The sequence below is a fragment of the Syngnathoides biaculeatus genome, chromosome 19 (assembly GCF_019802595.1).
Source record: "Syngnathoides biaculeatus isolate LvHL_M chromosome 19, ASM1980259v1, whole genome shotgun sequence".
NCBI lineage: Eukaryota > Metazoa > Chordata > Actinopteri > Syngnathiformes > Syngnathidae > Syngnathoides > Syngnathoides biaculeatus.
Window position 1 is genome coordinate 17407963 of NC_084658.1, and position 14329 is coordinate 17422291.

The window sequence follows — 14329 nt, forward strand, 5'->3', positions numbered from 1 at the left end:
TCCAATCAGATTACAGCATTCGTTTCATTTGCTAAAATCGCAATATAGTACTGTACATGAAAATGGGGGAAAAAAATCCATTCTGATATTAATTTATAAAAGAAGACCGCGAAAACATGTTGATAACCTTGATTATTACATATTTCAACGGTATTGCATTGAATACAATTTATGATATTGTGGGTTTTTTTTTTAATCCACTGGGCAAACGAACTACAAAATGAAGTCACACGAACGTAACGGGTATTCTTATCTTCTTCTGAGGTATGGCAGTTATAAGATTTGCATATTTGGTTTATTAGTATAAACACGTTGAATAAATTTTCATACCGTATTGTACGTATTTTTTGTAGGCCTAAGAAACTATTTAGAACGTTACCCTTTTTGGTCTAGTACCAGGGAAGTGTAGTTTGTGCCTGTCACAGCGGCGCTTTGCCTCGCTTATTTGTCTGTCGTAAATGCAACAAAAGCTTTACATTAAAGATACCGTGCTATTAGAGTTCATTATATCCTCATTTTATTTAGTGGAAATATTGGAAAACACAACATCTCGATATATTTAATGAACAGGCACCTCTTTGAGTACCTCATCGGTTGTAAGAGGCCCTGGCGAAAACGCGATCCAATTCAAATTTCAAAACAAAACCCGGACTGTTGTTTTCAACATGCAAGTGTGCAAGTGTACGTGCCAGTTCGTCGGTGGCCGCTGCACACCCGAGCGCGCTTAGGAAAAAAAAAAACACAAATAGGATGGACGCGGAGGTAAAGCACAAATCTCCCCCCACCGCGAGCGTCGCGGGATCGCTCAAGCTGCCGAAGATCGAAGATTTCGTCATTTTAAAGCCAATCAGCCGCGGCGCTTTTGGCAAAGTCTACCTTGCGCGGAAGAAATGCAACGCCCGCTTGTATGCGGTTAAGGTGAGCGCACGTCGACTTACAGTGCGTGAAAGTAAACCCAAGTTGGGTTGCCAAAAAAAGTGACAATTGACTGTTGCAGGCCATGAATAAAGCGGACATGGTCGATAAAAACATGACGGGCCAAATGAAGGCGGAGAGAGACGCCCTGGCTTTGAGCAAAAGTCCCTTCGTGGTTCACCTGTTTTATTCTCTCCAGACAGCCGCCAAAATTTACCTGGTAGCTAAACGCAGTCATGACACCGAGCAAAAGCTACCGAGGAGATTCCGTGACGTCACGCTGGCTCTTTTCCTTTGCAGGTGATGGAGTACCTCATTGGGGGAGATGTCAAGTCTCTCCTTAATATTTGTGGATATTTTGACCAGGACATGGCGATCAAGTACATCTCCGAGGTTGCCCTGGCGTTGGACTACCTCCACCGCCACGGCATCATCCACAGGTACAAAGCGGTTCGACGTGCGTTCGCGAAGGCGGCCCGTCAACGGCAATCTGTGCCACTTGTGCGTGCTTTTGCCCCTTTTAGGGACTTAAAGCCGGACAACATGCTCATTTCCAACGAGGGCCACATTAAGTTAACCGACTTTGGGCTTTCCAAGGTGAAGCTTGACAGAGGTGAGCGCCAACACATCAACAGAAATGAAAAGAAAAATCCAATTCAAAGGGTCAAACCTTGGAAGTGGAGATCAGATTGTTGTTGCTTAGCTTTCGGCTATCGCACCAAAAGGCCTTCGTGCCGCGCTGTCCGGTCCTGGCTTGAAAGTGGCTCCGGATCTTCTCCCGGCCTCACTGTCGGGTCGGGTCGTGTGTGTGTGTGTGTGTGGGGGGGGGGGGGGCGGTGCTATCGTTTGAATACTGTTTGTTGAAAGTGCCATTTCACAATTGATGCGAAGCTGTTCCAGGGATGTAACAATTTGTATCCAAAGTTGTATAACATTTTTCTTCTCCTTTTTCCTGTCCAGAACTGAAACTTACGGACATCCTCAACACCCCGTCCGTGTCCAAAACCACAAATTTCTCCCGCACTCCTGGTCAAGTCATGTCCTTAATCACCTCGATTGGTTTTGTAAGTGAATTCCTTCCTCTATTCACGCCGCATTTATCGTCTGCTTTTTTTTTTTTTTTTTTTTTTGACTCGACGTTTGTTGAAATGCAGAACACGCCTGTGGGGGGAAATAAACGCCACTGCAGCACCTCGGCCGTCTCCTGCGGCAAAATGATGGCGAAGAATAAGTCGTCGGGTTCCCCCTCCGCCAGGACAAAGGAGACCATGAGCTCCCCGGCGCACCAACCCTGGAAGAAAGGTGCTGCTCCAAAAACGACCCGTCACGTTCGCTCAATACAGGCGACGTCCATTCAAGGAACGTTAACGTATTGAGTGAACGCCCGCGTTGTAGCCGAGCCCCCAAGGGTGAACCGGACCCCCGCTTGCGTCGCAGGGCCGCAGAGCTTCGTGTTCAGCGCGCACAACCTGGCTGTCGATCTGACCCCCACGCTGATGAAAACCAGGAAGCGCTTGGAGACCACCAGCGCCGGCAGCACCACCGACACCGAGGGAGGCGTCAGCCCGCTCTGGGAGTGCGAGGAGGTGGCGGCGATTTTCAATTTTACGTCCAACCAAGTCTGAATAGCGCCTCACCCGCCGACGACTGGCAAAATTGTCGTCGAGTAATTTGGTAGTCTGTTCGTTGCGGTTGTTACTGGTAGGGACTCGACGTGAGAATTTGAGGCTAATTTATCCCAATGGAAAAAAACAGATTGGCATTCAACGCTAAGTCGTGCTTTTCAATGAAATTCATGCACATATTCCCCCGCAACAGCTTTCCTGTGTTTTATAGAAGGAAAATGAGCAGAACCAACAGAAGGCAGGAGCACATTTGAAGTCCCACCCGAAGCCCCCCGAAAGTGCTCGTCGAACCCCGCCGGCGTCCGTCAAGCGGCCCTTTTCCGAAGTGCAGGTGAGCCCGGAGGCCGCCGAAAGCCTCGCCAAGAAGAGCTCGGAGCACTACAGGCCACGCCGCCCAAACGCCGGCACCGGCCTCACCGGAGCCTTCTCCGACGTGGTCATCGGCGAGGAGACGGGCCCCCTGCACTCCAGTCCCGACGTCGTGGCCAAGAGTCTCTTTCCCCAAATGGAAAAATGGCCAGAGGCGGAGGAGGAGCGCTTGGAGCGCAAGGACTCGTCAGATTCCAGCTACGCGTCACCACTCGGCGGGTATTTATGCGCGCTTGCCCGGCCGGTTATTAGAGCGACCGATGGATATCGTCCATCTCGTTACCAGCAGCATCTGTCGCAGTCTGAGTCTGGATTCTGACGCGTCGGGCGCGTCTCCGACCGCGGACGGGAGTCCCGAAAGGAGCGCCTCGGCTTCGCCCGAGGAGCGCTCCGCGGGAACGCCGGCGTGGTCCTTCCTGCGGCCCAAGAACGCGGTGGCGTTCCGGAGCTACTGCAGCTCCATCAACCGCTCCAACGTGTCCCGGCTCAGCGCGGGCTCGGCCCTGGACGTGTCCACGCCCGCCGTCTCCCTCGCCACGCCGGTCCAGAGGAAGACCAGCTCCGGCAGCTCGCTCTACCAGGTGGGCACGGACGTCTTCTGTTTATGGGCCCGCTATTTTGGGCCGAGCGTTGACAAAATAAACCCGTTGACCCGACCTGCGTCGGATCAACTCATAGAAATATTCACGCATATTATCTTCAAATCTACAGTGTGTCAGAAAAAAATGATCAAAAACACATCTTTTTTTTTTTTTTTTTTAATTTTTTAAACCAAAAATATCTTCTAATTCAGATGCATGTACAAAAAAAGACTTTGTTGGAGTTACAGAACTTTGTGTTTATTTAATTTCTCATGTTTGTGGTCCTTGCAGACTCCTCAGGCCGTGTCCACCTCACACACCCCCTTCCGGACGCCCAAGAGCGTGCGGCGGGGGGCGCTGCCCGTGGAGGGGGGGCCCATTTTAGGGACCCCCGACTATCTGGCCCCGGAGCTGCTTTTGCAGACGCCTCACGGTAAGTTCTGTTTAAAAATGGCGGGTGCGCTGAACCCCCGTTCATCGCAGGCCGTTTGGTCCAAATGCCCTTGAGGGACCAGTAACCCAACTTACGTCTGTAGAGCTGTTGACGGATGATATATATATATATATATATATATATATATATATATATATATATATATATATATATATATATATTTTTTTTTTTTTTTAATTTAATCGTTTGACGTGGAAAACTAAACATAAGACGTTTAAAACTTGTTTATGGAAGATGACAACCTTGCTTCTGGTAGCTTAATGCTAACATATAAAGGGAAGCATCATTGAAGGGCTAACAGAAATTAGCATAACTGTTGTGGTAATTCTGCACCCGAGCATGCAAACGGAACACACGACGCTACATGATGTCGCAGGGGTTCAGCGTACGGCGTTGTTGTGTGTCCCGCTGCTTTCGTCCATCTCACAGAACTTTTTTGTGAGTTTCAGGGAAGCGTCAGTGCGGTAAGTTTGCAAGGAAGACGACGTTTGTGCTTTGATTTCTTTTTTTTTTTTTTTTTTTTGCCCCAAGCGTGTTGGCATGCGCCATCACCAGGCCAGCTAACCCACCTTGTCAAATTCTGTCAAATGATTTTGGGGTCGGCTTGTTGAGCGGGTTCCAAAGGTCTAACGTGAGCACTCGCTAGTAACAAGTAGACGCAATTTCTGCTTATCTGGGGTCGCGTGGTTGAAACGCTGACGTTTAGCCGCTGACATAAAGCGCCGGCAATTTGTTGAATGTTTTTTTGGGGGCAGGTGGGGAGATTCATGAAGAATGTGGAAATGGTGGCAGTTTTACTTCCTGTTTATTTTAAGGGCGAAAGAAGCTGCAGCTGGCATTTTTGCTTTTACTGTTGATTCCGCAAGAACAACAAACCGTTCAGGAAGGGACTTTGCTTTGAATTATGCTATTTATGGTTGTTATAAAGACAAGTTAGTGGATGGGGGTGAAGATGCTAATCGTCTTTATAAAAAAAACATTTTGGGGAAATCAGATGCTGAATTTGTCGGTCTTCAGGGGCACTATGTAACAAAAACGGTATGACCAAGTAAATCACTTAAAATGACAAAATATTGCGACAGAATATTAACAAGCAATCCTCTTAGTGTTTCTGTCCAGCCAATGAGCAAGCAGTCTTCAAATTTCATTAAAAAACAAAAGTAAAACCTGCTGATATGCTGGGATGTTGCGCCCTTAAAATTGCAATTGGGAAAAACAAAAACATTTCATTTCTTCCAATAATAAATGGGGATCCCTTCCCAGATTATCTTTCATTCTGCTGGCAGAATGTGCTCCTTTTTTTTTTTTTTTTTTTGAATGCATGCATCCATCCTCGTGTCAAAATGAATTTGTAAAGGCCTTTCTCATCTTCTTGTGTGACCAAATGTCCACCATCGGCAATTTTTATTTTTATTTTTATTTTAATTTTAAGACTGCATGGTGGACTGGTGGGCGCTGGGCGTGTGTCTGTTCGAGTTCCTGACCGGCGTGCCGCCCTTCAACGACGAGACGCCGCAGCTCGTCTTCCAGAATATTCTAAACAGAGGTGCCTGTATTTAAATTTTTTTTTTAATGCATTTTCTAAGCGGTTGTTCAAATCAGGTGCCGAGAAAAAAACCGGACTCAATCTAAATTGACGTTTATTTCTTCATATTCAAGACATCCCCTGGCCCGAAGGAGAGGAGGCGCTGTCGGTCAACGCCAGGAACACCGTCAACATCCTCCTGACCGTGGACAAGACCAAGCGGGCGGGATTCAAAGGTCAAAACAAACTTTGGTTCCTGTTTTTTTTTTTTTTTTTTTGCATGTGCGCCAAAAAACATGTTGAATTGGAAGTTACTGTCAAGTTAACACCATCAAGTTGTCACAAAGGAAAAAACTTGACTGTAGGCAAAATGAGTGCTTTGCCGCCACCTTGTGGGATCTTGGTTCAAAGTTGAAGCGGGTGGGGGAGCTTTGTTCAGGCAAAGCTTGCAGAACGACTTGTTTGACCTCATTCAGACTTTTCGATCCCCCGACAGAGCTCAAGCGCCACCCGCTGTTGGAGGGCTGCGACTGGGAGAACCTCCACACGCAGCCGATGCCGTTCATCCCGCAGCCCGAAGACGAGACGGACACGTCCTACTTCGAGGCCCGCAACAGCGCGCAGAAAATCGTTTTGTCCGCCTTCAGTTTCTAGCCCGGCGACGCGTCCCGTCGCCGTCGTTTAAATGCAGTTACTGAACTCCAAACAAAAAAAAAAAAAATTGTGCAATCACTACTATTTTATTTTTATGCCATGGAGCTCTTAAGGTTCCTTTTATTAGCTTCCCGTTGATTTTGTTTTCCTTTGGCGTAGAAATGCGGCACTTCCTGCTCGACTGTTAATGCATTTCTGCAGTTCTGTTTTATGTGTCAAATGTACTTATAAATATGGTTCAAATGCTGCTGAGTTTTATGTCCAGTTCAAAGTTTGAATGTTTCCCATGATAGAGAAAAGCAAATAAAATGTTTGTACCAAAAGAAGTCAAATGTGCGTTATGAAACTTTTATTTCAGGCTTCGATTTGACATGCACACAAATATTCTGTCATACATTTCAGTAGAAACTATCACTTGATATTATAGAGTATTAATAAAACACAAATGGCTCTTAGACAGATCAGCGCTTCTCACCCACGCAAATCTTGATAAATATAATTACTATTAATATACATGATAATGCAATTAAAATATTGCATTTGAACCTGCGAATTATATCGTTTGTGGAGATGTCACATATGACGATATGAAGTCAGCTGACGCAGACATTGAAAAAACAAAGACCGTTTGTGAAAGCAGCGCAAGCGCAGTGATGTCCCGTATCGCCAATACCGTATTGGTACCGGTTCGGTCCGTTTGCGCCTAACGATGCGGACGCAGGCACTTCTGTCGATGGCGGACCGCCAGGATGGACGCAAATAACCCCCCCCCCCCCCCAATCGTTCCGCTGCTGAAAGTCGCCGACGCTAACGTTTCGGCTCGCAGACTTGATGGGGACTTTTGGGGCATTTTGCTTCAAGGGGATGCGCGTCGTAATATGATTACATGTCATAATAATATTAATGTTACAAGGCTGCAACTCAGCATTATTTTCACCATGAATCTGTTCCTGTCTGTATCTCCATCCATCCTTTTATTTAAAAGCTGGACATAAATTATGATTCAGTTCCTGTTTTGGTCCTTAATATTGTCCAGAGCAAAAACTTCCAAATTGTATTATTTTGAAGGGAAGTCTGCTACGACTGCTTAACTTCAGTCCTCAGTTCCCAGTTAAGGCCTATAAATTTGAACGTTTCATGGACCCCCCCACCCCCCCCCCCAAACATCAGGTTACGATTACAAAGAAAGTCACACACACACACACACACCACACACACACACACACACGAGTTATTTAGGCGTCTTCCTTTTTAAACTACCAATTCGGTACAACATCTTGCGTTTGTTTTAGCAGCATTGCATCGGGGCGACTAAAGTGAAAGCTTCAAATCACGTCAAGCTGAAGACGGCCTCTGGCCCGCTCCGTGCGGGGTGAAAGCCCTAGTTGCTATGGAAACCGCCTGACATCACATTCTTTATAGAGTACGCACGTTTCCTCACGAGACTTTTCTTCCTTCCTTAGTGCAAAAGCGGTTTTTAGTCAAGCCGCCAGGACTCTTCCTGGCGTCGTCGTCCGGTTCAGTTCAGTCGTCTTGAGGAGGACAGAAAACACGCCATCGTGAGTATTTCCGGTTCTATGCTAGCGGACTTGGGTTTAGTTTAAATATACAGTGGTACCCTGACTTAAGAGTTTTGCAAAGTGTTTTCCTTTTCGGATTTGTGTTTGGTTCCTTGTACTGTTCAATAAATCAGTGCATGTGTCTTTTAATTCTAGAACGGATTAGGCTATTTACATGTAAAAAGCGCTTCTACTTGCAAAACAAACAAACAAAAAAAATCACAATGAAGCGACTTTTGGAACAAACTAATTTCGTAAGTAGAGGTACCACGGTATATGAAATCAAGCAAACAATGCTACGTAACATGGACAAGGGAAGCTTCCACAGGAAAAACGTGACTGGATCGGTTTGCTTATAATGATGAGGATGAGGAGCGGGAGTACCTTCTCCTCCTCTGCGCGTAGAGGCCGATGAGCCAGTGCACCACGAAGGGCCAGACGACGGCAAAGGCCAAACTCCTGGGAGAAATGTCCAAAGGCCACCACGACGGGTTCTGCAAAAGCAACAATCAAAGCGGACACGTGACCACGTCGCAATCAATCAGAATCGAGTGAGCGTACAATAGTGAGGCTTGCTTTTGCCCACCTGAGTTTTTTTATTGGGCGGCGCGGACGGGTGGACGGGAGACACGGCAGCTGACCTGGCCTGCAGAGACGAGCGGCCACGTTCAACACCCGCACCAGACGACAAAACACAGAAAGGGTCGTCTCTCCTCTTTCAACAGAAGAAAACAAATTCTGCCGAGCTTTGGCCGTCTAGAACCTCCCCCCCGCCGCCCGCTATTGTGTGAGTGTTGCGCGCGGCGCCGCGTGACCTGCGTGGCAGCGAGGGCCTCCAGCGCGTGGAGCCTGTCCAGGACGCTGCGCATGTCGTCCTGCAGCTGAGCCAGCGCCGCCACGATCTGCTCGTTCAGGCTGCCCGCGGGCGTGGTCGGTCCGCCACGCCGCTCGCCTCCTCCGCCGCCGTCGTCGTCGTCGTCGCCTTCACCGGCGCCGCGTGCGGGCTTCAGCGCGCCGGGGGCACGGCCGTAGGACATGGAGCCTAAATAGCGGGGGAAAAAAAATGAAAAGCTTTAAGTTGGCATCATTTACGTGACCAGAATTTGGTTTTTTATTTTCTTAGCCTTTTTGCAGATGCTAAGTTTTTCCATCCTAGCATGTCGGTAGATGTGTGGCAAAAAGTCACCAACAACTCTTTCCCGCGAGTTGTTGCGATGCCCCCACCAAAAATGGCCACGTGGCTGAAGTGTTTACCTCTGCCGCCTCCGACGGACGAGTTCGGCGTGTCCACGTCGAGTCTGGACCTCTGCGTCGTGCTCCCGCCGGCGTCTCCATCCTCGCCGCCGCACCTGATGCCCCGCGGAGCTCTCTGGACGTCCTCGCGGCCCACAGGCTCCTCCCCTTTCTCCTCCTCCTGCTCCTCCTCATCCAGGTCCTCCGTAGAGCAGTTCTGCTCTGGGCTCTTTTAATAATACACGAGAATAACGAGCAGACGCGCTTATAACGTCGTCGTTACATTCGGACGGCATTTCCTCGCCTCTACGAGACAAATTCCATTTTTAATAGCACAAAGGTGGCCAAACTTTTGTGGGACAGCTCATCTGAAGATGAGGCTCATTATTATTTTTTTAAGTGGAGTTGAAGTTGAAAAACAAATCATGCTTTTAAAATGTTGTTATAGCGAGCACATTAATATTTTTTTGCAATGTTTGTGAAATTTTGCTACTTGAAGAATACAACCAAAAACATGAAAATATGACAAAAGTGTAGCTGATGCCGACGTTTTGGGAACGCGGGAGGAAGTCGGCAACAGTGTCGTGTGGCCTTTTTAATGGTGCCATTTGGCCATCATTTGATGACTTTTACCACCACAATAAAGGCCCCGCCCCTCATCAACACTGCCCCGCCCCTCGACCTCCACGTGAGGAAACGGCGGCGGCGGCAGTCGCTCTTGCCTCGTTTTGGCCAAACTGGTCCACCGAGTCGCAATAGACTTCGCTGTCCGAGTCGCTGGCGAGGTGGGCGCGGCCCGTCACATCCTCGCCGGCGTCTGAGGAGGGGCAAAGGCAACAAGAGTCAACGGAAAAGCAAAACGCCGCCATTGCCGCTTCGGTCACACGAGAACGTCAGCGGCAGAGTCGGCAACTTTTCTGGAGTGCAAACAAGTTCTCTGCTGCAAAACGCACACCTTCGCTCATTCCGCGAGCCCATCCTCTCTGAACCGTTCGGGTCGAAATAATTGGCTGCTACTTGGGGAGATTTTTGGGGGTTTCTGGAACGGAAGGCCAGCGATAAACGAGGGATTTCTGGGGTGCGTTTGTTTTTCGTTAGACAGAGCTCTGGAGCATCTTAAGGCTTTTAATAAGCAAGAGTACAAAAAAAAAAACCCAAATAGAACCTGCCGGAACAAAAGCACAGATTGGAGAATTGGCCCCAACTGGCACAAGTTGAGCGTAACACGCTTTTGTTCAAGAAGCGTCCTCACCGGCGCGGTGGCCGTTGAGCAGAGGCAGAGCATCCGGCGCTCGGGCGTCGGGCAAACGAGCCGCGTCGTCGTCGGCCGTGCGCCGCCTCGGCGCCGCGTTCTTCTTTGGCTGAGAGGCTGCAAATAAACCCGATCAGTGCCAAAGTAACCAATCGTCGATCAGGTAGCCCGAAGCCAATTAATTACCTTCCCTGAACTCGTCCTCGGCTTCTTCCCGCGCGACTTTGCCGGACGTTTCCTTGCGGTCGTCGGGCGCGGGCTTGGCGGGCCGGGTCTCCAGCGTTCCGTTCAATTCCATGGTCCTGATGACGCTCTTGGCCACGCTCCTGGACGACGCGGCGCTCAGTCTGGAGCCGAAGCCTGCCGGCCGCACAGCGGGACGTTTTCAACGCCGGCGGAGGCGGAACGGCCAGCTCATCAACTGGTCCTCAATCAGCAAGAACGCTAGCAACAGCGCAACCTCCAAAGTCCGACCGCCATCGTGATATTGGCAATTTGGAAATAAAGTATGGCCGCAAAATCGCTGCCTTGTGTGACTTTTCCCTTTTGTGACACAAGCACTTTTTTTTTTTTTTTTTTAACGGAGTGGGCAAAGTACGAGCCGCTCCATTCTTCAAGGCGGCTCGCTCAACATTTACAATAATGACAGTCCTCTTTTTTTCCCTGAATTTTTTTCTTCTTTATCATCTTACCTCGTTAAATAATTGCCTCCTTGATTTATTGTTCACAATTAAAAAGTAGCAGCAAAACCCAAATCTTGACTAAATACACAAATAATCGACATTTAAGTCATGTATTTATTGAGCCGCCGTTTTATCCAGGTAAGCAATTGAGAACAGACGATCATTTGGAAAGCATAGACAACATAATTCTCATTTATTTGATGATTGTCGTGGGTGTGGGGTCTCATCTGAAGAGGTTGCGCTGCGCGTGTGTCTATCAAGCGACAAAAGCACAAAAGAACCCAGGCTACAAAGTCCCCAGCGCGGCCTAACCTAACCGGGCGGGCAGCTAGCGGCTCAAAAGGGCACACAAGTGGGCTCGCGTGTACAGTACTTGCCTTCCAGCTGCCTAGCAAACTGCGTCAGACGGGCTGAGCGGGACAGGAGACAAAGTGACAAAAAAAAAAACAAAACAAAACAACAAAAAAACAAGGAGACAAAATGACGTGCAAGGAATGGAATGGACCGTCACGTCAGCAAATTACACACCTCTGCAATATCTCATCATTTTTTTTTGCCATTTGCCATTTTGGAGTTGTGCGCCTTCAGCGCGGTGCACCACAACATGGCGGGCAAGAAAAGGAGGCAGAGAAGCTCCCCAATTAAATTCCACAATTACCGGAATTATCTATTGTGTTAGCGTGAAGCTAGCTGACGTTCTTTACAACAAACTAGGAAACGCCGGTTCAACATTGTGGTGTGTTCAAATATGCCAGATTGAAATCTCTTTTTTTTTTTTTTCTTTTTTTGGTCATGTATTTTTACGATAAAATTGAACTAGGAGTGACACAATCACCCTTTTACATGGAGAAGAAGTGTGCCTTCATTTCCCCAAAGCCATATTGTACGATCATCTCCCATTTTTTTTGGAGCGCCAGCGAGAACACGGGCGGTGGGATTCTTTCAAAAGTCGATTTTAATAAGCTAAAACATTTAACGATCGTGGGACAGGTACAACTCCCACAAAAATCTTGCACCTAATAGCGCGATTAGCTCAGTGGCGTTTTACTTTGTCACGATATCAGTTTTTTGGTTTTATTTTTAATTTGATGTCCGTGTAGATTGGCAGTCATTCAGGTTCAAGAGACCTGCAACTCAGACCGCTCCAGGCTTCTCGTTTATTGAATTTCTTGTTCTCCTAAAACCTACACAAGTGACTACGACTCCTGGAAAGTCGGACAGCATTTGTTGTTACGGTCTGTACGTTGCTGCTGTTCTCCTACGGCGGGTGTGTGTCGAAAGCATCCCCGTGACGGCTTTTTGGACGGAGGCCCAACCTGCGCTGAGGTCTGAGATCTGCGTGATTTTCTTCTTGTCGTCCACCAGCTCGTAAAAGGGTCCGATGATCCGCAGGAGCTCCTCCACCTCGCCCGTCACGGGCATGCCCTCCAGAATCTAAACGCACAAATCCGTCAATCGCTTTCGACGAGTCTCCCCCCCCCCCCCCCCCCCCCAAAAAAAAAGCTTTAAAAAAGGAGAAAAGAAAACGTACCAGCTTCATTTCGTCAACGTAGGCCGCCATGGCGTCCTCTTTCGTCATTTCGCCCAGAGAGTTCCACGCATTCCTGAGGAGTTCAAGCGCACGTCATCAAAGCGTTCGTAGCGTCGAAGGATCATCTTTGTATGAGCTCGAACGAAGTGAACGTTGGTTGTGGATTGACTCGGTTTTATTTTTAGGTCAGCCCGTTCCCGATGGCCGCCAGCACTCCCAAGATAAGCGTCACAATTTCCTCGCCGCGCGACCTCCTCTGCCAATGCCGAGAAACGGCGTGAGAGAGCCTGACTAACGGACATTTTATGCCTGTTTTGCAGCTCCGGGCTGGAAATGAGCCCGACGGGTCCACAGGTCGAAAAACTCCAGTCAGTGGCGGGCAGAGGGCAACGCCATGTGCAAAGTACGCTTGCCTGTTGGGTCCTCGTAGTCCACGTGGGCCAGCAGAATCCGGATTGGAGTTTCTCACTCCAAATTTTGACAACCATCAAAATAGTCAAGCTACACTTTTCAGCTTTGGAAATTCATCCTATTGAGCCGTTGTATTCACAGCTGAAATTTAAAATTTACTTTTGCTGCTGAATCTGTCGAAATAGACCCTGAATGAGTTGACATTTATAAGGAGGGAAAAAAAAAAATTACAATTCAAATCGAGAATCGCAGTGCCGTGCGGCGACGATGAGATTTATTTACATATATGCGCTGGTAATAAAACTTAACATTTCATCAAAGAGGGCTCTATTTTGTGCAGTTTTGTTGTCTGATGCTACCATAAGATTGTGTACACTTAATGAAGCGACAACTGACCATTTAGCCTTGCCCACGGCGTCCCAGAAGCCCGGCCGGGCGATGTTGCACTTGCCAACGGTGGCTTGCTTGTAGTAACTGTAAAACTTGAGCATCATGTCGTTGGACGGCTGAAAAGAACCTGAAAAAGAATATTTGAAAAAAAATCATCATATTCTCATGTCTTATTTGCAGGAAGTATGAGATTACAATACATAATGGTTGAGATGTGCTTGAAATTTGCATGTGAGGGGGTGAAACAATACACAAATGTTTTGGGTTGTTTTTTTTTTTTTTATGGTTGCTGGTTCCCCGCAATAAACGGCAGTTGTTGTACTTCTAACCCGCGTCGTGGACGTTGCCCAAGTCTGCACCGCAAAGTGGATTAGGCCGTTTGAAATCCTCCTCGTCGTCGTCGTCACGTCACGTGCAATGTGTGTTGAAAGCCCCCCCCCGGTTGCACCTGAAACCCAGTCGCCCGGTTCGACCCTCGACCGCTTTTGTTGTTGTCCCACTCACCATTCGGTGGCAAACTCTTGATGACTTTGACGGCGGCGTCGAACCTCAGTTGGGTCAGACGCGTCTGCTCGTCGGCGCCGAGCGACTGGGCCACCTCCATTGTGACAAGCTGCTACAGACAATATTTGTTTTAAGTCGTCAAAAAACAAAAACAAAAATCAAAGCCACACTTCCAATTTGTGGCGATCTTAACGCTGTAAAGATTCAGGCAACACACGACGACGTGTCTTCTCTCACGACATGTTAGTTAGCAACACCGTTACTTCTGAATACTTTTCGCACATTGCAGGAAATTCGAAGTACTAATGTCGCTTACCGTAAAAAAAAAAAAAAAAAAAAAAAGTGTCAGTCTAGCTGAGTGTCAGAAGGCGATCAGCCCCTTTCCTTCCACCACCAGACGCCATGAACAACAGTGCAGTGTCAGGCTAGCACAGGTGCATTCTGGGTTTTGGAGTTTCCTTCCGTTTACTTACGTCAACGGATTAACGGCGACGAGATTCCTCGCGAACAGCAAAAAAAAAAAAAAAAGGTCACCCAACGAAGGTAGAAAAAGAATCAGGACTATTACAAAACTTAGCTTCTGACTATTGTAAATGAATTGGAAACAAAAAAAAAAGGTTGGTCGTCGTGGGCTTCCCCAACT

At 47.9% G+C, this 14329-nt stretch overlaps 2 protein-coding genes across 8 annotated transcripts; one reads left to right on the plus strand and one right to left on the minus strand.

Moving 5' to 3' along the window:
• The first annotated feature begins 60 nt into the window (after positions 1-60).
• On the plus strand, positions 61-6423 carry mastl (microtubule associated serine/threonine kinase-like). Of its 3 annotated transcripts, none has more exons than XM_061805196.1 (14): positions 61-918; positions 998-1135; positions 1216-1355; positions 1440-1528; positions 1876-1979; positions 2070-2217; positions 2353-2501; positions 2752-3128; positions 3196-3490; positions 3782-3923; positions 4394-4408; positions 5377-5490; positions 5604-5705; positions 5966-6423. In XM_061805196.1, the coding sequence occupies exons 1-14, from the start codon at positions 751-753 to the stop codon at positions 6121-6123; spliced, it is 2139 nt and encodes a 712-aa protein (XP_061661180.1). In that variant the 5' UTR covers positions 61-750; the 3' UTR covers positions 6124-6423. The 3 variants fall into 3 exon arrangements, with proteins under 3 accessions (XP_061661180.1, XP_061661181.1, XP_061661182.1); XM_061805197.1 differs by having other exon boundaries at positions 3199-3490; XM_061805198.1 differs by lacking the exon at positions 4394-4408.
• A 914-nt stretch (positions 6424-7337) lies between these two features.
• acbd5a (acyl-CoA binding domain containing 5a) lies at positions 7338-14299 on the minus strand. 5 transcript variants are annotated; one of them, XM_061805247.1, is made up of 13 exons: positions 14160-14299; positions 13687-13798; positions 13189-13309; positions 12382-12454; positions 12167-12284; positions 10354-10527; positions 10168-10284; positions 9638-9732; positions 8937-9144; positions 8498-8724; positions 8269-8328; positions 8067-8176; positions 7338-7655 (listed from the first exon to the last, which is right to left on the minus strand). In XM_061805247.1, the coding sequence occupies exons 2-13, from the start codon at positions 13784-13786 to the stop codon at positions 7643-7645; spliced, it is 1416 nt and encodes a 471-aa protein (XP_061661231.1). In that variant the 5' UTR covers positions 13787-13798; positions 14160-14299; the 3' UTR covers positions 7338-7642. The 5 variants fall into 5 exon arrangements, with proteins under 5 accessions (XP_061661231.1, XP_061661229.1, XP_061661230.1 ...); XM_061805245.1 differs by having other exon boundaries at positions 13687-13795; positions 14160-14293; XM_061805246.1 differs by lacking the exon at positions 14160-14299 and adding an exon at positions 14003-14142 and having other exon boundaries at positions 13687-13795.
• Between the last annotated feature and the right edge of the window lie 30 nt (positions 14300-14329).

Coding starts and splice junctions, on each gene's coding strand:
- acbd5a (XM_061805247.1), bottom strand. CDS start 13,786: ATGGAGGTGGCCCAGTCGCTCGGCGCCGACGAGCAGACGCGTCTGACC. Junction 10,528..12,166: donor GATCTCAGACCTCAGCGCAG/GTTGGGCCTCCG, acceptor TGCGGCCGGCAG/GCTTCGGCTCCAGACTGAGC. Junction 8,329..8,497: donor AGGCCCTCGCTGCCACGCAG/GTCACGCGGCGC, acceptor TCGTCTCTGCAG/GCCAGGTCAGCTGCCGTGTC.
- mastl (XM_061805196.1), top strand. CDS start 751: ATGGACGCGGAGGTAAAGCACAAATCTCCCCCCACCGCGAGCGTCGCG. Junction 1,136..1,215: donor CAGCCGCCAAAATTTACCTG/GTAGCTAAACGC, acceptor TTTCCTTTGCAG/GTGATGGAGTACCTCATTGG. Junction 5,706..5,965: donor CAAGCGGGCGGGATTCAAAG/GTCAAAACAAAC, acceptor ATCCCCCGACAG/AGCTCAAGCGCCACCCGCTG.